General features: G+C 37.7%; 1 protein-coding gene across 1 annotated transcript; it reads right to left on the bottom strand.

Annotated features, from left to right (window-relative positions):
- Positions 1 to 22,251, bottom strand: LOC146470692 (eukaryotic translation initiation factor 3 subunit B-like). Its single transcript, XM_085121675.1, has 20 exons — positions 22,055 to 22,251; positions 19,793 to 19,988; positions 17,460 to 17,579; positions 16,258 to 16,315; positions 15,285 to 15,413; positions 14,590 to 14,747; positions 14,149 to 14,197; positions 13,616 to 13,698; positions 13,245 to 13,311; positions 12,197 to 12,243; positions 11,119 to 11,257; positions 10,629 to 10,700; positions 9,656 to 9,728; positions 7,432 to 7,554; positions 6,924 to 7,002; positions 5,985 to 6,123; positions 4,085 to 4,210; positions 2,850 to 2,927; positions 1,259 to 1,367; positions 1 to 583 (listed from the first exon to the last, which is right to left on the bottom strand). Exons 1-20 carry the CDS (start codon positions 22,224 to 22,226, stop codon positions 486 to 488), a joined length of 2,115 nt encoding a protein of 704 aa, XP_084977801.1. The 5' UTR covers positions 22,227 to 22,251; the 3' UTR covers positions 1 to 485.
- Between the last annotated feature and the right edge of the window lie 1,496 nt (positions 22,252 to 23,747).

The raw sequence follows: 23,747 nt of genomic DNA, 5'->3' as shown, positions 1-23,747 counted from the left end.
TGAACGTGCAATATTCCATTTTAATTTCCTATAACAAGCAGAAGAGTAATTATGACAGTAAAAAGTCCACAGTTTCACCGAACAATGCAAGATCCTCAGATAGAACTCATCTTTCGGAAGAAACCAACAACTTTTGGTACTACACATTTCTATTCAGCTACAGTTTAAAAACCTACAATAATCACTTCTATGAATGGATAATCAAAGTCTTTCTTGACCACACAGATCAGTTTTAAGACGACACCGGCAAATTGTTTAAAGAAACAACACTACACACTACAGACAGAACAGTGAATCAAATTTTCTTTTGTGCTAAGCTTATACGTGAATGACAAGTGCCTGTTAGAATGCTAAAGGCACTCGGCTTTGTTTGGCCAAGCCAGGAATATTTTGGATCAAATAACTTTTTTTCTTCACTCGTAACTGGTAAATGCTCGCTTGCTCGCTCTGATTCTCACGGGAAAATGACGCACAAATGCTTCGGACTACTCTTCCACTTCGGTGATCTCTTCTTTGACAAAGAACTCTACCGATTCATCCTCGAACTCCTCCGCATTGCTATCTAGCTCGTCCGTCTCGATACCTGAAGCGAAGAAAAAAACGAGACATTGAAAAAACGATAGATAGATAGATAGTAGATAGATAGATAGTTTATTAATCAAAAACCTTGCAGCCACAGGCTGAATTACGTTTGATTTACAATAAAATATATAATACAATGAAATACAGGGCTAAAAAAAGCTAATACAAAAGGACAAAATATATGTAAAAAACTGTGCAATCTCTCCGGTGCAAGATAACCAATCACGGATAACGTGTAAATGGACAGCCACACAAATATCTCGAGAGAATAATGACTGTAGCGACCAGTATTCCTTTCCGAAACCACATCTTTGACGTCCGTTCCGTACGTGTATGTTACCGTAAAATGTCGAACATAACCTCCCCTCCCCCACCCTCACACCAAACAAATCTCGGACGCTTTTCAAGTTCTTCATGACTATTTCGGGACATCGTTCAAAAAAATATTGCCGTTTGTTATTGCTAAGGGAAATCACGTAAAATGTCCTCTTTGTTCACAAAAGAGCAATTTGATTTTAGAGAAGAGGTTCCTTGACAAATATTTGAGCAGCTTTGACCAAAACAGAGCATTATCCCGGCGAGACAGTGCGCCTTCAAGAAGTCCAGTGTCGCGACACGTCAGTTTGAATTTGCTCGCAGACCCCCGGCTACCCAAGTGTACTTTCCATTTTCTTACCGTTTCGTAATTCCAAGCGCTGTGCTTTCTGCTGCCCGTACTCGTTGTTCTTCTTTTGTCTGTAACCCTGGAAGTCTTTCATCTTTCGCCGCCGCCTCTCAATCAGCTCCTGGAGAGAGAATTTGAGTTAAGTTAGTTCCGTTTTCTGGTCACTCGGCCACAGGAGTCCCGGAGGTCCCGGGTTAAAGTTCCCTCTCTGACCACCAGATGGATTCGTTTCACGGTATTCCCTTGATCCTCGGCTACATCTTGCAAATAGCCAACTGGTAAGGGAACTGGTCATAACAAGTTTGTTCAAAGAAAACCCACCTTGTCTGGGGTAGGGGGGTTATCGAAGACATTACCTATCTCTTGAACATTACCGACAAAATCTATTGGCTTTAAAATTTGAGTTGACACAGAAATATTCAGCTGGCAAGAGTCAGCATTGCTAGCCTGAGATAAATAAGAAAAGTGAGGTTTGAATGTCACCGCCAGTTTTTACTGCTTGATAGAGAAAACACCATCTTTTTGAGGAAGGGGGGTGCAGGCAGACCACCATCTATTTTATGATTCGCCCTGTTTGAGTACAGTACTTTTGACCACTTCCCTACGTTTCCCAGCCAGTTGGGATTTTTAAGAGTTATGTTGAGTTTGTAATGTTTATTTGAGGCATTAACAGTGTCGTCAATTAGCAAAGCAATGCTAAACACACTGACACTTCGATAAAGTCTTTTGTATTATCTCGACTTTTCACTCTTTTAGAATGCTTCTGCGTTTTTCGCGACTTTTCACTTTTCCACGCAACCATGTTTACTTTGCAGCCAGCCATTCTAGTTATTTCATATCAATCGACTTGTAGCGTGGTATTAGGAAGAAGCCAAAACATGACAGTGCTTTGGACCTGAAGACGACCGCGCGTTACTCTTCCTCCAGACATACACCGTTTGCAACCGACAATGAATGTCATGCAGCGATGCCAAGATGGAGGTCAAAAACAATACAGTCACACAACAAACAAGATGAGAGCTTCATCCAGCTAAATAGAGCAGGCTGCGAGACCTCGATTTTCTATTGAAGTAGTCCATGCACAGTCGACCACTCTCGTTTGTAGATAAGGGGGTACTGTGGTGCTTCGTCGGTGAGAAAGTTAAACGAATGTTTGGTTTATCAACAGAGTTGATAGCTAAAAGTAAATTGGCCATTGTAAAGAGATTCAAGAGCTCACGTTTCGACTCAACTCAGTTGATAAAACCATATATTCGTCTCCACTCTCCTAGGTGCAGAGGCTACTTTTAAAGTTAATTACTGTTAGCAATCTGCAACATACTTTCACCAAAAAGGGCAAACATGGTTGTCGTGAAAATCAATAAGTCTATCGCACAAGTCAACTCAGCCACTTTTAAAGTTAGGGGCTGTATTTCGGCTTTTTGGCTTTTTAGGTTCTTTCCTGTTTTGCAGGGCCCTTATTGATATCAGCATTTTATGGTCACCCTGGTTAAATAGCATTTATTAATTATTTATTTATCATCTTCAGATCGAGACTGTATTGAAAGGCCTTGTTAAATTCCAATCTAACTGACAAGCTACAAAACGTCACTTAACTACTCACCTTTGAGGCTCGTGATTGGCTCATTCGATCCTTGATCTCAAACATACGTTGGTATTTCTTGATGTCCTTCTTGATATTCTGAAGTATAGCAACACAGGTCCCAAAATTAGTTCTATTAAAAGGCAGCAGAATAACTGTAAACGCCAATCCACCGTATGGAAAAGATGGCGACTGTACATTTTACCACAATACCTTGCGAACCTAACAGCCAAAAGGCACACAGAAAGCCATATTTTGGGTGAAATTCGTCCATGTGTTAACAACATTGTGTATGCTAGGTTTGAAGCTTTTAGAACATTCTGCTCATTTTTACTAGCGTTTTGGGGATTTCGTACGCTGAGAATTATGGGTAAATGGACCAGTTGCCATCTTTTTTGGTAAGGTGGATTACAAAACCAAGTCACTGTATCAAGCCATTATGAAGGAAAAGTGATTACTAGAAGGGATCATGTCGATGGTGATTGGTCAGCAGAGGACAACACCCACTAAATTCAGCCACACATTCAAAAAGATGCTTCATTTTGTCCCTACCCCCGCCAATTTGCAGACTTATTTTCTAGTAAGCGTACCAAGTAAATGAAGAGTGTAAAAAAACATGAATACAGTTCTTGCAATTAACGTTGTCGGATTTCAAAGCCTCAAGCTTACACAACAAGACCGAAAGTTAGTATGGGCAGCTGTATGTTTCTTTTTAATTCAGCTGTAATTTCACAGTTGTGCGTGCCACAGAATGAAAGAAAATACCATAAACATTTGTCTCTGTGGTTTATTTTCTGTAGGCATGAGCTATACCTTGGCCTACATAGCTGGCAGGATGTTGGGTGAAAGCAAAAGATGGACGAACGAGCAACAGAGCTGCGAGGGGAATGGGGAAAAGGCAATTTTCTTGTGGCTCGCTCCTGCTGCTCATGGCTTTTATATTCACGCAGAGAATACTGCTAGCTATGCAGTCGAACCATCATAAATTTATTAATGAATTACCCATATCACCTTGTGATCTTGTCACATTCTGACGGCATTAAATGAATTAGCTTAATGAGGGGGGTGGATAGCACTCCATATATGCTTACTTGATTATTAATTCAAAAAATAATCTGCAAGAATAGCGAGGGTGACATGGTGATGCCCTCCAAAGGCCGATGATCATGAACAAACTGCTACTAAAAAACTTGGGGTAAACTTCTCAACTACATGTACAAAGTAGCTGTAAAAATAATTTGCCAGCAATTTCTCACCTTCAAGTCATCATCTGAGAGTAAAGCGGGAGGTCTGGGTCTCCACAAAAGTGAACAGAATTGATCCAAGGCGTGACGCTGAAGCAACTTTCCTTGGAATGACCAAATGTAGTAACCATTATCCACCTAAAGACGAGACAAACGTTTACAAAAATATGTTAATTTACCAGCATTTTACAATGCCAGCATCACTGCTTAAAATGGGATGGAGATTCACACCATCAAAAATTATGTCACATGCATTTGGCTAACAGCATATTTCCCTTGGTAATGTAAGTACGCAACATCCAACAACTTGATTTCTTGTTTGCGTGAAGTAATGTCAACAAAAAATAATTGTTTGTCTCACAATGTAGTCACTTAAGTTGTAGATTGCAATCTATAACTTAAGTGATAAGTGAATGATCATCACAGTTATATATTCAACTTAAGCAGTTGCAAAAAGAAAAATTCAGGAATTTTTTCCAGGCTTTCTTTTCGTAACTGCTTACATGTAAGTTGCATACACAACTGTGATGATCATTCACTTACTGATCCTTTCTTCCGCAGTTCAAATGTATGAATTTTAATATATTCAAGTGCTTTCAACAAATGAATATTTTAGTTGCTACATTGTACCATGTGGACCAATCATCTCTTTAATGATATTGAAGTGATGTTGTAAACCTAAACATGAGTATCAGCCAGTTATAAAACAGCTAACACTGAAGACCATGTTTACGTTCATCTCCCTCCTACAAAATAAAACCACCATCAATACAAATGGCAGAGTAGAGTGGTGATGGTCAGGAGGAGCTGTGAATGCAGGATTACAAGCTACAAAAATCACACAAACTAAGAAGGTAAAGAAATAAACAACATACAGGTCAACCATGCAAGTCAAAGAAACAAAGTCAATCTCTTTCAAATTCTAAACAAAATGTAATCATACATTTTAAGACAATGAGTGATAACAGTAACAAAAAAAAAAACACTGTAGCTCACTTAGGCTTCGTTGTGCAGTTTCAGGAAAAATCCATACCCACCCCATGGAAGGTCACTGCAAATTCCTTGGGGGAGGGGGGTCTTAAAAGTAAAAATTTTAGAAGCAAAGTATGAAGCTAAACTGAGATTTCCTTGGGGGGGGGGGGGGGCTGCAAAACAAAAACCTTCCATGGGGGGAGTATGGATATTTACTGGAACTGCACACTTGATCTTTCATATGAAAATCTCTTCCTCAAACTCCTTTACAATTCATGAAGAGAAAGCAAAGGAAATCACTACTGCAAAGGAGGTTGAGAAAATTAATGTGATCTTAATTGTCATAAAATTTGGTGAACTTTTGCTTTGAACTTCTCCAAGAATTATGAATGGTTTGAAAAGCTCTCTTCAACTCTTTTCTCGGTGTTTGATATGTGATGAAACACTGTGTCTCGTGTTTGATATTATTACATCAAACACTCCAAAGAGAGTTTCATCCAATTTCCAAAACACTTCAAAGTTGGTTCAAAAACTCAGTTGTCCTGGCGTTTGGAAATCGGATGAAACACTCCTTCTTGTGTTTGATATATTGTGTTCAACATTTCTTTTTTGTTTCCCATTACCCAGAGCTCTCGAACATTTGTGAGAACAGCTTCCACAAAACTTAAATTTCACAAGTTATCACTTCAAACAGTGTTTGAAGTGATAATTACAAGGGGAATTAAGACTTGCAAATGCCTAAGAAAAGTGAGCCAGCAATGAAACTGTTTTTTACAACAGAATTGGGTGGTTTGGTTGACTTGAAATGAAATGCTAAATGAAAGGCCTCAATGTTGTTTACTTTACAACAAAAACTGCCCAAATTCTTCTGAAAACTGTTCCCCTAACTGTCAATAAACAAGAAATTAGTTAATAAGGAGAGGATAGAGCTGCTTAATACCTTGTGTGCCCACCAACTGACAGAAGTAGCTACATATCGGCCAGTGGGATCCCATTCCACATCAGTCGCCATAAAATGCTCCGCTTGGTTCATGCACACCACATCTGAAGTGTCATAAAATTCTAAAACACCATTCATGCTGGAAAGTACACAAAACAAATTAAACTGATTTCAATGACCACTCAATTCTGCCTTTCTGTCCACCCTGTTCACACACAACAATAGAAAGGAACCAGCATGGGGAACTCCCACATGAAAGTAATAGGGATGCCTGCTAGAAAGTTTGAAGCAATACCCCAAAAGGTACAGGGTAACAGAATTTCATTTCACGAGACCCGCCCCAACCTCATACAAGCACTGTTGTTGCATTTCCTATGATCTACATGTACATTTTTAATAATATTATTACAATCACAATCCGACACCAAGTGGCAATGCAGAATACAGAATAAATCGATATCACTAACCAAAACTTGGTTTTAAAATGAGTTTTTTAAAATAAATCTTTATTAGCATGCAACACAAAGGAAAACATCAATCACTACAATACAGTGCATGTGAAAACAACCAGAAGTAAGAACACAGACATTGCTGTTAAAATAATAATAATAATAATAATAATAATAATAATAATAATAATAATAATAATAATAATAATAATAATACGATAATAAATACAGACAGGAGAGAAATGTTTCAAAAACTTAAGGAGCACATTTTTCCATTCAACATTGTAATTATAATTTTTTTTTTCTGAAATTCCAAAATGTTGGGTTTCCTTTCAAAACATCTCCAAGTGTATATAATAATGATTGAAATATAGAAACAAGCATAGTCCGCATCTGTGGTTTTAAAATGATATCAATTCTCAGTTTGGCTTTCTCTATTCTGTGTTAAAATCTTTTTGAAAATTAATAACTTAATGAGCTCAAAACTTACTTTCTAAGACCAGCAAGAATGCAGAATTGTCCATTTGGTGACCAGAATATACTATTGACTTGCTTCTTATCAAACGTTTCTGCAAACAAGAACATGTCACCTAAATTACAGTGGCAATGACAACGAAACCGGCTTTGAAAACTAACAAAGCTTCATTCTTGTAGACTTTAGTCATAGCAAAGCATCAGTAAAATTCTCTCCCAATTCTCAGCAATTAATTTCAGTAGCAGAACTGGCTTAAGGAGAAGTTCATCACATGCTTTGATACCAACATTTTAAAACCTCAATACTTACCCAAGAATTCCCTCATCAATAACACTGAACCTATAGTGGAACCTCAAGTTAACGAACCTCTATTGTCCTTGGTATAACAAAGGATATTCTCCAGCCCGGCCTTTTAAAATGTATGGAAAAGAACCTCAATATAACAAACCCTCAAACTAATGAGCCAATTTCCCTAGTGTACATGTATCTTATAAATTTGAATTAAAATTTGACAATGACTTACTCAAAAGTGTTACACTTCCATGTTTCTCCATGTTGTAGAAGCTAGCAGATATTCTTGGACTTTCACCATGAATTATAGCAAATTTACTACCGCCAGGCTCCCATGAAAATGCACTGACAGCCTCTATAACAAAGTGAAGACAGCAAAGCAGAATATAGTTAGAAATAATTAACTGGTCTCAAATCAAGCCCATGAAAGCTGCTAAACTTTTCCCAAACGAAAACAAAACTACCACTTTGAGAAAATGAATTGTTTCCTGGTCCTGTCATATTGAAGATTGGAAAATAAAAAAAATTAGCTTTCAGGGTCTAAAAAAATTTTTTAACCCATAACGCACCGTGCCGGCCAAAACCGGCCGTGATTTTGGCCTCATCTGCGCGCACTCCACGATTTGAGCCTACCTCCCCTAGAAGGGAATTTTTTGTCCCCTATTGTTCTCATTGTCTTCAGAAAGGACTGACCAATCAGAATCCACTTACTGCGCATATATTTTTAGGTCTTAGGGGGGCCCAGACAAAAGAGCTTTTTATCTTTAGGAATTGGTGTCCAATTTCAATTTTTGTTGCCTCGTGGGCCGCGCGGCTAAATTTTTAGTCGCCGATTTTCGCGTTTTCCGAAGGAAAACACACCTTTTCGAAATGGTAAATCGAAAGAAGAACTGCTAAGGAATACTCAACAGTTTCGACAGCGAAAATCCGAGAAATAACGGGGAAGAAATTGCGCTTCGAGTACGAATTGTTGTTTTATCCAGGCGACGAGCGAGCGGACAGCTCAAATCATTATTCAGGCCACGGACTTTCTGCGAAATTTTAGACTACTTCTGGGAATTCAACAGCCAAAAAAATACAGGTTTGATTGTGAATTTGTACTGAAATACTATTCTAATTGACTGATTCTTTGTATTCTGAACAGTTTTTGCGAAATTATTGAGAAACGTGCCCCGCACGGGTCGATAAATTCGCTTCGAATTGGACTTGTTGTTCCTTCAAATCGCTTGCGCGTCGCTCGTCTCGCATTTATAATTATACGCGTTTCTTTCTAAGGCGTAAACAAAGACTTTTCTGAATAAATTTTTCATTTAGGAAAGCTTTCTGTGTGTTTTTCTTTCTATTTTCATTGAGAAAACGTGACAACTGTGTAATCTTGCGTAAACAAACACATGCTCTCGAGACGGATCCAATTTCGCCCATGTGACGCGCGGATCAAATTACATCGAAATTTCGGAAATTTTTACCTTCAAGTTTGTTTTTTGAAAAATTTTTAATTGGCAACTAGTGTATTTTATTCCATAATTAGTAATTTTAACTATCTTAGACCAAAGGGGTGTTGTTTTTTTTGCCCTGTAAGTTATGTATTTTTACTGCACATGGGTTAGGAAATAACCACTTTGCCAATTTTGCTGAATTTTGGAAAACCTCTGGAAACGGCTGGTGCTTAATGGGTTAAGCATTACAAGCTTCCAGAGGAGGATCAGAGAGGCCATCGAGATAAAGTGCCGGGGCCCCCACTCTCAATTGAGACATCAGTTACAAACTACCAGGCTGACGGTCTTTTTGGATATTTTGTCACGTGACCCACACCATCTCAAGTCATGTGACATAAACCCTATCCTATCCTATCCTATCCTATCCTATCCTATCCTATCCTATCCTATCCTATCCTATCCTATCCTATCCTATCCTATCCTATCCTATCCTATCCTATCCTATCCTATCCTATCCTATCCTATCCTATCCTATCCTATCCTATCCTATCCTATCCTATCCTATCCTATCCTATCCTATCCTATCCTATCCTATCCTATCCTATCCTATCCTATCCTATCCTATCCTATCCTATCCTATCCTATCCTATCCTATCCTATCCTATCCTATCCTATCCTATCCTATCCTATCCTATCCTATCCTATCCTATCCTATCCTATCCTATCCTATCCTATCCTATCCTATCCTATCCTATCCTATCCTATCCTATCCTATCCTATCCTATCCTATCCTATCCTATCCTATCCTATCCTATCCTATCCTATCCTATCCTATAAATTAGCCTCTCACTTACTTACTGCAAAGGAATTGAAAGCTTGTAACATTTGAAAAAATGTTTAGATCCTGAAAGCTAATTTTGTTTTCCAAAGCTATCACTTGTTTGCCATAACACAAAATGAAGGATGGAAAAAGTGACAGCAAATAAACAAGTCTAAGAGAAATGTCTTCCACAAACTGACCTTTCATTTCCACAACATCTACTGGAATCTGCCTTTCTCGAACACGGAACAATTCAAGGTTGTAATACAAGCCCTAAATGGAGTAACAATGATTATGGTGTACAAAAAGTCATTAAAGTGAAAAAGTAAAAATATACTTTTAATACCCTGAAATACTGAACCTTGATCATACACATGGATGCATGCTGACAAGTGACTACAAGTTGTTGCTGTGAAGGAAGAGGGGGAGGAGAGGGAGGAGGGGAAAAGCAACCAGTACACCTTGCATCTAAGCCAGGTTACCAGCCGCAATAGGACATTTTCACTATGGCGTCATTTTACTACAACTACCAGAATCCTTCAGGTTTTTGTTTTCTCATGCTAATTAGAGCTATTGTTCTTTGCTGTCCACTGGGATTACAAAATTTGCATTTGAAAAGGAAAACGAAATGAATTCTGGTAGTTGTAGTAAAATGACGCCATCATGAAAATGGCCTATTCAGGGAAAAGATCTTGGGCTACCCCCACCCCCCCCCCCAAAAAAAAAAAACAAAAAACAAATGACTGTATGTGCACACTTTTAATCATTGCATTGTTAATTTAGCTTTTCATTTTATGGCAAAAAGGACATAAACAAAATGGAAAAAGTCACCTTTTACAAGGTTTCATTAAGACTTTGAACAAGTAGGCAAAAGGTAACAGTTCCTAGGCATACACTCGGACATGCTATTTCTGAAAACTGTTGGTTGAGATTGTTAAAAGCAGGCAGACAAAGTTGTGTTCCCAGTTGGTTAATATGCCCGGCGCGCTGCTCTTAATTAGTGAGTCCCCTCCTTTTATTTAACATCAATTTAACTAAATCCACATGACAGTAATCAGTTTGTTCTCTCCCAGCACTCAACACTTGATTTCAGCAGCAGAACTGGCAAAAGGAGACATTCATCATTGCTGCCAGTGTTACACTAAGTAAAGATAGAACAGTCATCACACCAACCTTTTTACTCTTGGTGTATCTATCCACCTTTACACCAAGATAGTCTCCCTTTTGCTGCCAGAACATCTTACACTGAAATTAAACCCAATACAAAATCATTAGTGAAATTTTCACTGGCTTACAATGTGACAACTTTTTATTTTCAATGTGATGACTGTGATAACTTACAACGTGAGAACTTTTTATTATTAATTCCTACCAGGTATAGCTGCTTTGTATTCAACTCTGTCACTCTCGTGTCAGAATTTGACAAACATTTTAATGGAATCTAATCGAATGACATGCACCAAAACTAAAATTTGGATGCTTTCAATGTATACTCTGAAAGATGTATGTACTTGATATTTTATTTCCAAGAATGTTGAACAAGAAGTAAATTCTACCTCCCATACAAAGTGAAAAATACTATACACAAAAGTGACAAGTACTTCAAAATCCTGTACATATAAACGGTACATTTAAAGGCAATAAATACAAAATTACAGTGTACCTCAGAAACATTAAACAGATTTTTAACTCTGATTTCTTTTCTACTTGGAATCTCCATCAGTGTGACGCGTGCTGGAGTGTCCTTGTACTCAGGAACCCAGAATGCTATAACATTATCCGTTGGTGACCATGCAAAATCTCTGTTGAATACAAAAACACATCACTGATCAGTTAATTTACCTTGCATCAAAGCTTTTGCATTCAGTCATCTGATACAGCGCAAAAAATTTAGCTCGTTCTCAACTTTCCAGTAAGGTTAATGGAAAGTTGTACAGACACAAGTTACCACTGCAAACAAGAAACATTTATAGAAGCTAGGGCTCACTGGAAGACAAAACAACAAGAATTTGTGAATCCTGTCTTCTTATTGTAAAGGCGTGTCATTTTTTAGGACATATTCTGTGTATTCAGGAAAAGGAAAACACTGAAAAATCTGTGTTGTATCTTTGTATCCAGATAATGAAAAATATTCAAATGGCCAAAGTTAAAGGTCAAATTCTTATTAATATTTTAGAAGAGGAATATTTTAATTTTTTGAGGTATTCTAATTTTGGTATACACACAATATTTCCCAAAAAAGTGTGCCCTAAGATGAGGCATTGTCAAGCAAAGAATCCAAAAAGCTAGGGGACAAAAGCAGCAATCTGCTGAGATTGCAAAAGCTTTGTTTAGATCTGTAAAGGCCAACAAACTGAGCTGATGGTACATGCAATGTATAAAGTAAAATAGCAATAGTTTGGATCAAGAATGGCCACCTTGCATATCACCAACTCAAATGGGGTGCCACTATTGACCAAACACTAAACTGCATTTAGCCACATGAAAAGTGATGATTTACAAGATGATTTTTCTGACTGGATTCATGCATCACCAGGGTTGTCTTAAGCAACTATTATCAATGGTTTGCGAACTACATGACTGTATAGCAGAGATGATTGAATAGCTACATGACATTGCACTTTCCTTGTGGACCAGGTTTGAGCAAAGCTTAACAATACTATTGTTAAGCAGACATGAGAACTAATAATATGAAGACCAATCTGAAGTCATCCTGGTTTCAAGTGAAAACCCCTACTTACTTTACTCCTTGGATCTTTAAGCTTTTCTTCTCCAAAAGGCCAAACGACTGCATCAGAAAAGCAGATCACAAAATTAGCTGCCTTTAATTAAGTTACAGTACATTTGTAGATATATGTACAGCACTGTACATGTATTCATGAGCCAAACAATAGACAGTAAATGCAATTCAGTTACCATTATGCCTTTTATTTTCACCCAGGTTTTAATTTTGCTATTATTTTTTGTACACTGATGACAGAGCACAAAAAAATACTCGTAAAAAGGAAATTTTAATCTATTCCTCATTGGCATGCCATGACACAAATGAAGGAGATCTACCCCACACTCAGCCAATGAATATTTGCTTTGCTTTTCTTCATTGTTTCTAAGTTTTAACTCTGTATATGTTGTGGTTTAATTTTTTTTGTTTAAATTTTTCAAACCAGTGTAATTTTTATTTTCCTTTGTGCAGTATTCATTACCATAATCTGAGACAAAGGGAATAAAAATCAAACAAACTGGTTAATTAATTTTGAACCACAACATATTATACACAGAAATGCCTTTTGTAAACTTCTGTAAACACTTTTTGAAGTGGTAACATTTTATGAAACTTCAGTTGCAAGGAAGTTGTCATTCAGTTTTCCAAACTTGCAATAGAGAGAGCACAAACAAATTATATTTTCCAGTCAAATGCTTTTGGCAAAAATATAATGAAAACTTGTTAATATTTTTGATAGAAAAAGTTTGATTTTTCTCAGTTTTTGAAAGGTATTATCAAACATCATAATGTTACCTGCAAACATTTAACCAGCCAATTGTAGATTTTCACAAAATAAATGTTTTAGCCTACTAAAATTAAAGGTACAGTGAAACCTCAATGAAGTGAAAAGGGACTAAGAAAATTGGTTCATTATATCAAAGCTCTGCTCCATATGATTTAAAAGGCCAGGCTGGAGAATATTGTTTGTTATATACATGTAGAGGTCAAGAGATGTTCGTGAAATCAAGGTTTCACCGTACCAGCCAATTTCAAGGGTAATGTACATTTCCATACTGAACACTTACGGGTGTTTCATATATACTAATGCTGTCTTCTCCTAAACGCGCAAAGTATTTGCCTTCAGAACTCCACCTAGATGAAGAATAATAATTACTTTTTATCAATAAGAAAAAATACAGCTTTTAACATCACAAAGAGTAGTATAACCCTTTACGCCCAAAAAGTGACCAGAGGTTGAAACTAATTTTTAAAAAAACATTTTCAACCAACAAGATGAGAGTCTCAGCTTATTTTCAATTGTGGATTAGCATCAATTGGCTTCCAAGCAACTGGGCCCTTGGTAGAGAGAGACATTAATATGCAGTAAGGACACAACAGTCGACTAAAACTAACACTTCTAGTGATGGGCATTCAACTTCAAAAGGTGATGACTTACTTGAACACTGGCCATTGAGACTGATCTCCACATAAAAATCCTCTCTTTTTAGTTCCTGGTCTTATGTCCCACACAACAATAGCCTGCAAAATAACAAACAGCACTCATGAATTACTAACAGTATTACATTACTTGCCGGGGGTGGTTAACGCAACTTGCCAACAAAGAAAACAAACATTTTATTTCTGGAAAATGGATATGTAAATTTCACATTAAAAGCATGATTTATGTGTTGGGTAGAGGGCAAGATCATAATGAAAAGAGTTAAAGAAAAAACAAAATAAAGTGATAATTTAACCATCTTTGTATGTAAAGGGCTAGGTATTAGTTAAACTACACATATTTTTTTTTTGCCCTTTCTCAATTACATTTACACTGTCTCTTTTCTACTTTTTTTTTTTTCATTTGTCTATAATAATTATATTAGACAACTAATATTATCACTGTTTTTATGTACATAAATTAATTATATTATGTAGAGATCAATAAAAATTAAAAGGCAAGATCATTTAAATTATTAGAACAAACAGTACCTGTGGATCATCAGGATTATCAGCCAAGGGACTGAAGGTCACCAAATACCTGCCGCAATAAACAAATGCTATTAAGCGTGGTATCAATAATATTTATTACAGTTCACTGTACACATACAGTCTGTAGCATGCTCTGTAACTGCACAAAAACAATGTGATACAGGTGTACCACTCTACCAGTGGCGACTTGATCATTTTGTGAGTTCATCCAGCTATCCAGCTCTCAGTGGGCTGAATTGCTCCGTTGGCAGAAGGCTGCGCCCGTGTTGCAGCCCTGGGTCATTGGTTCTCCCTTCCAATCCAAGGTCAGATGACTGAAATAAGCATCCAGGGTAGTTGTTTGGACAAATTTACACGGTATTGTATACATTAGTATGAATCTGTTAGATATAATGAGAATCTTATGGATTGTTCCAAAGAAAAACATACATATACATGTACCTTTCACAAGGAGAGAAGTCTATAAGCTGAACCCCTGGGTGGCTGAATCGCATTATCCTCTTGAACTCTTCCCCACCCCACAGGGCAATACCCTGGTGATGAAGAGTAGCTAGGTATGTGCCTTTAGGTGACCAACGTACATAAGTTTCTGTCCAGTTCTACGTGAAATAGAAAAGAAAATAACAATCATGAATACAAATAAATAACAAATTATCAGACTTAACCCCTTCTTTCGCCACAATAAACCAGGGGTAGGTTAATATGATTCTACATTTTTTGCATTTCTCGTTTTACCATTCACCTTTCAAAAGAAAACATCCTTAACATCCATAACACATGGCAGTAATCAGTTTGTTCTCTCCCAGCTCTCAACACTTGATTTCAGCAGCAGAACTGGCAAAAGGAGACATTCATCATTTGCTACCATGGTCATGCAAAATTGAAAATGACAGTTTAAACTAAACTCCCCAAAAAATCACAACCACGTGTACCCTTGCTCAAGGCTGTTGCCTAACTGGAGCCTGGTAACCTGGGGCACCCAAGGAAATGCTCTAGGCACGTACATTTTTTGTAGCAGTACCTAACACTTCACATGTAGGGCTCCTAGCTTCTCCTTCTTGGCTTTTGGGTTCCTTGAAATTTTTCTTAGGCAACAACCTTGTATCTCATAGAAAAAATAAGCAATCTGAGCTCACCATTCTTTCTTTTGACAGTATAGGTTCTTGTGGAGTGTTCCACATGATTGCCACTTTGTCTCCTCCACCATGAATCACAGAATACTGGTCATTACAATCTGGATCTAAAAGCCATGATCTCAGGTTTTCCTGAAAAAGCAAAGAATTGAAATGCTCTTTTAGGATCGAAACAAATTCCATTGTACACATGAATGTAATGTCATGCCCACATTGACAGCAGGTTGAGGTGAGAAGAGGTTATAAATGAACCTTTATTAGTAACATAATTATTATTTAGGGAACTGGTCATAACAGGTTTGTTTGAAGAGGACCCACCTTGTCTGGGGTAACCAGGTAACCAAAGACACCACCTATCTCATGAACATTAGTCAACAAAATTTCACTGTCGAAATATTTGCAAAATAATGTTCTCCGGCTAAAATTATGAAATGAAATCTGAGCCTTCAGCTGTCAAACTACGCCTCGATGGACAGTTCATCAAAGGTTGTTGTTTGACAGCTGAAGGATTTCTTTTTTCTTTTATTTTGTTAATATTTTGATACGTCTTATCCTGGCTATGCATCACTTATTAATTAAAATTTCATTGGTTTTAAAATTTGAGTTGACATATATTCAGCTAGCAAGAAGTCAGCATTGCCACATAAACAAGAAAAAAGTGACGTTTGAATCCAGTTGCCATTTTTTGCTGGATAGAGGGGTGGCTATGCAATAAAGATACCAACTTTTGAGGTCGAGGAAGGGGGTTGCAGTTAGAGACCACCATCTATTTTGTGGTTTGGTGGGTCCTGTTCAAGTAAAGTCGTTTTGAACACTTCCCTAATGACCACAAGGAAGCATCAGTTGTATTCTCTCCCAGTTCTCAGCACTTCAGGTCAGCAGCAGAACTGGCTAAAGGAGACTTTCATCACCTGCTTTGTTCAACAACAAAATTTTGCAAATGCCACAACAACACTGTGAAATCAAGACAACTTGCCTGTTCAGCATATGCCTGTTTGGTCGGTGCTTCCCAATCCTTTGTTAGACTTACCAGCCTGTGGAGTAAACACTTTTGTTAGAATAACTTAATTAATTTGTGGATCAACAACAAAAAGCCATAATTGCTAGTTGTCCTAACAACTAGCAATTTTATATGCTCATTCCAGCAAATTTGACCATTAGCAGATTGCTAATATTGAGATCATATCTGAGAACTATAGGCCTACTTGGCGAATTTCTTATGGCGATACAAAGAGATGCTTCCATAAAGTCAGCATCTTTGAAAATTGGTGATGAATTTACAAAATCTCTGTCAATGGTTAAATAATGAGGTGAAAGGTTCTCCAAATCATAACTGTAAGAGTGGACAAAATCAGTCATTAATGATAATTACAACTGAATCATTTGTGAATTTGATAGCAAGTACCTGACATGCCCGACAGCACCTTCTACAAGTGGTTTAAATTATAGAAATCACATCAGTGCTGTTGGCACATTATGACTGCATAAATTATGTGTGATACAAAAATGAAATGCTACTCAGCATGTGAAACAAATACATTAAAATTGAAGCTGAATACTACAGTCGACTCCCGATAATTTGAACCTTCAAGGGAAAGTGAAAAAGGTTTGCGTTATTGGGAGTTAAGTTATCAAGGGTAAAATTATATAGAAAATGACCTGAAAAAAAAAAAAAAGGAAAATTGGTCCAAATTAACGCAAGGTTCGAGTTAGTGAGGGTTTGAGTTATCGGGAGTCGATGTAGTCAAAACTGTGATAGCTTAGCACAACCTGGAAGTTGAAAATGATGATGATGTGCAAACAGTGCATGTACTGTAATGTAATTGACTGTATTGTAGTAGTCTATCCTTTTGTGGAGTAATTTAAGGTGCTATAATTTAAATGTGTTCTCACATTTTTATTTGTAACATCTGTACCTGTCTGCTCTGTTCATTATTTTGTAAATGCCGCACATGGGAACCAGCCTTTAGTTGTTTGTGGCCAGCATTTTGAAATAAAGCTGTACCAGTATGTGTGCATGTATGTATATAAATCACATGCATGTGATGAGGACCACAGCATCCTAATTTGGTATTGCTTAAAAGTTGGGGGAAGGAAAGGCAAATAAAAGCGTACCTTGCCAGGAAAGTTTATACACTGTAATCTACCCAAAACTCCAGCCAATGACGTCAAACTTACTTGTCAAAATCTTCAAAGTGATTGACAGCAAATATGTGATGCTTGTCTAACTTGTAACCATTTGCTGTTTTAACTGCCTGTGCAGCATCTTTAGCATTAGAGAATTCCAAGAATATATACCTGAAAATTGAAACAGAAAAATAATGAAAAATTGAATCTCTCCAAAACACTGGCCATCAAGTGGAAAATTGAAGAACCCTTGTGAAGTGCTGTATTTCCAGCAAGTGAACTTCTTTTTCTTTTTTTCTTTATCAGTGGCAAAAGATTTGGGTGATGTAAATGAATGATAGAGGGTTTTTTTCAGACTGTGACACAGGCATACTCGGAAAAAGATAATCTGAGTTCTCCCAAAAGGAGTGGAACATGTATATGACCTTCCGATTACTAGTTTGAATGCTCTGCCACTGAGCTATAGGAGATTCAAACTACAGTAGCTTACGAGTCTCCTATAGTTCAGTTGTAGGGCATCCAAACTACAGTACTGCTTGAAACTATGGGACCATTTGCACGCGGTAAAACCTCGTCTTTGCCGAACGTGATTGCCACGAATTCACCGCGGTGGGACGAAAACCGCAGCCGTGGCAAAGACGAAAGCAACCGAAAGCCGCGGAGAATTAGACGCGGCAATGCCTCGGTAAAAATACAATAATGACTAATTACTATTGTCAGGGTATTGTCAAACATTATCTCACCTTTCATCCTGAAGAAGCCCTCAAACAAAAGAATTTGTAAAGACTCACCGAATCGGAAACCGAACGACTGATAACAATTCGTTTGGCAGTCACTGAAGAAAGTTTCTTTTTCTGCATTTGGGACATGTTTAGTTTTTGCCACGCTACAGGCAATAATCACAGAGCAAAAGACATAGTTTCAGTTTAATTCTTGCTGTTTACGCCACACAGTCAAGAAAGATATTCTATTCGTTTGATAAACCTCCTGATAACCCTACCTACTGATGTAAAGTGCGCAACAAAGTTCAATCAAAAAAGCGACGCTGAATTCAAAATATGCAATCGGATTTCAGTACGGACGCGGAGAAAAACAGAGTGAAAATCCCTCCAAATGTATTGCCAATGTAATCCGGATTCGAAAAACTAAAACTTTGTATAAATAGATTTGATTCAGTATCGAGTGTTAGCGATAAGATCGATTCACTTGGAGCAAATACAAACGCGGAAAATTACCGCAACGCTTAACGTATTTCTATTAATATTTGGATAAAACGAAAACAGCAACTTTAGCAAAAGTGAAAAGCTCCTTACGATGTTTTAAAACGTTGAGAGAAGCCGTCATTTGGACGTAGAAAGGACCGTGTCATGATGAAAACACCGGGAAGATTACAGTCACGTGCTAGGCAACCAAATTCCTTCAGGTGTATCAAGTTTCATTCTGCAACAACACAACGCGGAAAAAAATTATAGTAAGTTAATTTACGGCGATTCTTGGTTGGAAACCTGGACGCTTGCAGTTTGCTATTCAGCCACAACGGGAGTAGTAGTGACTTTTCACTTATGCCCAACTAGTTCCATTGTAATTCCTTCAAAAAGACCTGGAAGCGCTCTCATCTTTCGTAGACTAGCATTCGAGCTTTCACTGACCTTTACGTTGCTTCGCGTATCGAAAGGAATTGTGCGAGTGAAGTTTAATGAATTGTTTTGCACGTTAAGCAAATAATTTTTGGCATACATGTAATCCGAAATATTATTACATTTACCAGTTCAAATCACGAGTTCGCTCACAGAGCGCTTTGATTATTTCCCTTGAGAGCGAGTGCGCTTCCGTGAAATTTATCACACCTAAAACCCGACAGTTCGCTTATTGTCCTCGAAGAACATGAAAACAAAGCGAACAATAGCCTATTCAAACCCAACCGCGTCCTGCCTTTCACCGCAGCTTAAGTCAACCGAAAAACAACCTAGGTGAAACCGAGGTTTTTATTGCGGTTAGACGAGGTTTTGCCTAGGTGAAACCGCAGATCAAAACTGCGAATCGACTGAGGCAAATTCGCGGCAAATGGTCCCATAGTTTCGAGCGATACCGTAGTAATCAGAAGGGCTTCAGTTCGACTCCTGCTGGGAGAACTTGGACTTTCTTTTTCTGAGTATGCCTATGACACTGACAAAAAAAAATACATGTATTTCCACCATTTATGCACTAGACTTAAAACATAATAGCGCATTTTTTCGCAAATGATGAATTTTGAGCTAATCAGTATGGCATTCCAGGAAGAAAAAAAAGTCAAGTCTTCTGGTGATTATTCTTTCCACCGCCTCCTTATTTTTTTACCTCCCTAGTGTTTTTACTTAAATCCCAAAAGGAAGTTGTTTCCTCACCCTTTGGTGTGCCCTTTGTCATCTTGAGGATAGTGCTCAGTCACAATCTTTCCAAACTTGGAGAACACCTTTCTGATGACATTTTTGAGCTTATCCAGTCTGTCTGGCGGGATGGTAGGAACATTATCCACAACAATAATACAATCCGTTCCAAGAACTTCCACTGGTTTTTCTCCTAAGATGTCTCCCAACAGCTCTGAAAGAAACAATGGTTGCTCACTTTATCCCTTATTTTATAACTAGCAGACCAGAGTTCCTAAATCAACAGACGAGAAGATCAGTACTAGCAAATGGTCTTTCAAAACCACATGTGTCTTGCAAATTTTCAGTAAAATTTCATGGGCCTCACAGTCTTGATTCTTGTGGGAAGCTGTCTCATATGCAAATAGAGACATTCAGACTTTGAACTTAAATTGGAACCTAGGGAAGAAAAGACTCTGGTACGCAAGGTTAACTGAACAGAGAAGGCCAGGTTGTTTGGTAAATTCACCTTAAGTTCTGCCCAACTACAGCTGTAAGCTGCAATGTACATGTTTATGTAGTCATTGATGATAAACTCAAAGAAGTTCCAAAAAAGAAAGTTGTTACACCCGTTTCCTGACCAAGACAAAAAAATCCTGAAAACCAACTAAGTGATCCACCCTGGTTGTAGTCCACTAGTCCACAACTAGTGGAAATTCAGTTTGGGCAACTAAAATTTGAGGTTTACTATCCACTGGGCTAGTTCCATATAAAGGGGTTAACCCTTTAACCCCTAAGACAAAACATTTTTAAGCTACTCATGAGTGTATTTCATACACTGTTACATGTTTAATTATGAATGAGAAAAGTTATGGCTTTGAGATAAATGGCCTTAAAACATAAAAATTTAAAAGTTCAAAAAAACGTCCCAATCCTTGTGTATATTAGGTATACCCCTACACTATAGCTTATTTTGCAGTTCTCAACATGTTCATTAATGAGAGAGATGTCTTAAGACCCATAGTCTCTAGGGGAAAAGTTGAAAAGTTATGAGGGTGGTCAACCATATCACATTTGGGAGGGGGTTAAGTTTTCATCCTTTTAATGAATAGATCTTCACAAGACCATCTTGGTGTCAACAATTCATAGAAATCTGTCAAATACAAGTGTATTGAAAGAGTTATGGCATTATGTGCCAATTGGCACTCTTAAACAGATTCTATTGATCACAAAAGACGAAGCAAAAGAAAGAAAGAAAGTAAGAAAGTGAGTTTTAGTACAGTTTGCAACTATAACCATCATTATTATTCAAATATGATTCAGGGCTTGACTAGTAAATTTTACACCTGAGTAGCCCAATGATTGGTTAGCGAAAAAGTTAAGGCTGAGCACTACAACTCATATTGCGCAGGAATTATCCCCACCCCTCCCCCTCAGGTCTGTAAATTTAGTATTGGTATATAAAAAAGGGGTTCAACCACATTCTTCTTCTTTGTGATCTGATGAAAGGAACAATTGCATATTTGGTCCAAACCATGGTTGCTCTGCAAAGCAAACTACTTTTAGTATACAGCTGTCGACACCAGGAAATTGAAGATGAAACTTCCGTACAATGTCATAGTTTAAAAAGTTGGAAAGTTAAATGACCAAAAAAGAACTTTTTAAGAAGAAAGAAAAATATGGCTTCTTGCTAATGGTGCTGCATGCATTAAGCACATGACTATTTTTTTTTCAATTGTTTGTACATGGAAACCACAACGTGTGTTTTGAGCGATTGGAAACTTGACTGAACTGATGCGTTCATTTTAATTTCCACTACAGTGTGGAATACTATTGCACTTGGCAAAAACAAACGTTAAAGAAAAAACAATCAAATTAAGAAATAAAGACATAAATATTGAATGTTACTAGTTGCTAATTTTGTTGAAATGGACAGTAAGAATTAATGGTCATGAGTTCTAAATATGATCTGAAATAACAGTAAAAAGTCGTCTTAATCTTCAAGAGGATCAGCAGAACAAATATCACAAAAAAACTGGAATAAAATTAAGCTTACAGTATCGACATGACCATAATTTTAAGCCAATTTTGCAAGGAAATAAAATATATGCGAGTCAGTTGTTGCTGATTACCACGCGGTAGACTAAGCAAAGAAGAGGGATGAAACAAAAAAAACTTTTTATCTAAATAATTCTCTTGTCGCCCTCGTCGTTGGACAAGTGAATCAAACAACGAGACGAGAGAAATTACCAGTCTCGGTTTTGCCCCGAAACCCGGCGTGTTCGTTATTCAAGACTATACCTTCGTCCGTAATATCGTCTACGAATCCCTCTGGATCATCAAATTCCGACTCATCGTCCCCAACATCATTTTTCTCATTACTCGTATCTTCTTCGTCGTCATCCCCGTCTTCTGAATCGCTACTAGCCGCCTTTTCATCAAATTCTTTCTCGTCCGCCATTTTCCCGATCATGGCCGCGAGCGTGAAGAGCAACACGTGCACAGTGACGTATTGAGTGAGAGCCTGGGACGAGTGACGGATGCTCTGAGGCGCGAGAATCAAACGCCCGCGGAGAAAATCCTTCGAAGTTGTTCTATCCCCAAAAAAGTTCTTTCATATGAAGTCTGACTAGTCAGAGGAATTTACATACGTACAGCAGGTACGGATGAAAGATTCAATTTAATTTTGCGAGCTACTTTTTGGAAGGCATACTTACTTGCCTTCTTGGCTCTTTTTTAACACCCTTTAAGACCCTTTAACAGAAACAAGGATACCTGGGTTCTCATTTTCAAGCAAAAATACACATTCACAGAGGTAATCTTAACTTTTAGCGTTTTTAAACTGAAAACAAGTTCCCTCATCAGGCAAGCTTTTTTGTGTGCTTCACATAAGATAAGTTTTAGGCTTAGTTTTCAGATAACATTTAGTGAAGCCACGTATCCCTGCTAAAGGTTAAACTCTGTACTACTAAGATTCAATACCGACCAGCTGTCTTGCCACATTCCTCTTTTATTTCGGAGTTTTCCTTAAGGTACGTGTATCAAGGAGTGTTGACACTGTAGCTGTGTCAGCTGTTGAACGCATTTGTCAGGATAATCAGAGATACAAAATATTTCTACATTTTTCATTTACCATATTACTTGCTTTTTTTTTAATTGTACACTTGGTTAATTTAAAGCCCAAATAAGAGAGCTATAAATGTGTCTTTGAATGGCAAATGACTTGTATGTTATACCAGAGATTTGTCATAATTATGCTTATGAGAACACAAAGCTGTAGACTCTGGATGTAATGTAAATTGTCAGCACAGTGATACTATAAATTTGATAATTTGGCTAGAGGAATTAGCGCGGAAATGAGCTCTTGTTCAATAGGCCATTTTACCCTTGTGTGCTTAGTGACCTGGCCTTGGATTGGGAGTGAGGCTGGCGGTGACCTTGTTTTGATGCAAACCTCATTGTTTTTCATATGTAAATGCAAACTAGTTAGCATAAGAACAACATGATCTAAATATGAAAAGCAGTGAGGTCTGTATCAAAACAAGGTCAGCCCCAGCCTTGCTTCCGATCCAATGCCAGGTCACTTAGTACACAACTGTACCATGGGCTATTCTTGGACTCGGCAACACAAGTGGATTGAATCTGTTCATAGAACTTGGATGTCACATAAGGTTGGCCTCTGTACATATCTTGTCATATTGTTTTCTTATATAAAATATATGAAAAGGGACCTTTTTTTGCATTTTCCCTCTCTACCCTGGGTAACATCTGTGTGCGTACCGTTGAAAAAATTTCTGGGGCCAGAGGTAACACTGCAAATGACTAGCATCCCATCCAGGAGGTGGAGGGAGACATTGGTACCTGACTTCTGGTTGCTTATGGCTACAGAAACTGGGTTAAACGTTGTCCACATGTGCCTCGCTTAGGTCTGAAGACATTACTTCTTATCTTTACTTCACCTTTTCCTGGTTTCTCCCACGTCCCCCAGCTTCCC

This window comes from Pavona decussata, unplaced genomic scaffold (assembly GCF_977016875.1).
Source record: "Pavona decussata unplaced genomic scaffold, jaPavDecu1.1 SCAFFOLD_112, whole genome shotgun sequence".
In the NCBI taxonomy this organism is placed as follows: domain Eukaryota; kingdom Metazoa; phylum Cnidaria; class Anthozoa; order Scleractinia; family Agariciidae; genus Pavona; species Pavona decussata.
This window is presented reverse-complemented; position numbering and strand designations above follow the sequence as displayed.

Coding starts and splice junctions, on each gene's coding strand:
- LOC146470692 (XM_085121675.1), bottom strand. CDS start 22,226: ATGATCGGGAAAATGGCGGACGAGAAAGAATTTGATGAAAAGGCGGCT. Junction 4,211..5,984: donor TCAGTTGGTGGGCACACAAG/GTATTAAGCAGC, acceptor TCTCGTCTTTAG/GTGGATAATGGTTACTACAT. Junction 1,368..2,849: donor GCCAATCACGAGCCTCAAAG/GTGAGTAGTTAA, acceptor TTCTCTCTCCAG/GAGCTGATTGAGAGGCGGCG.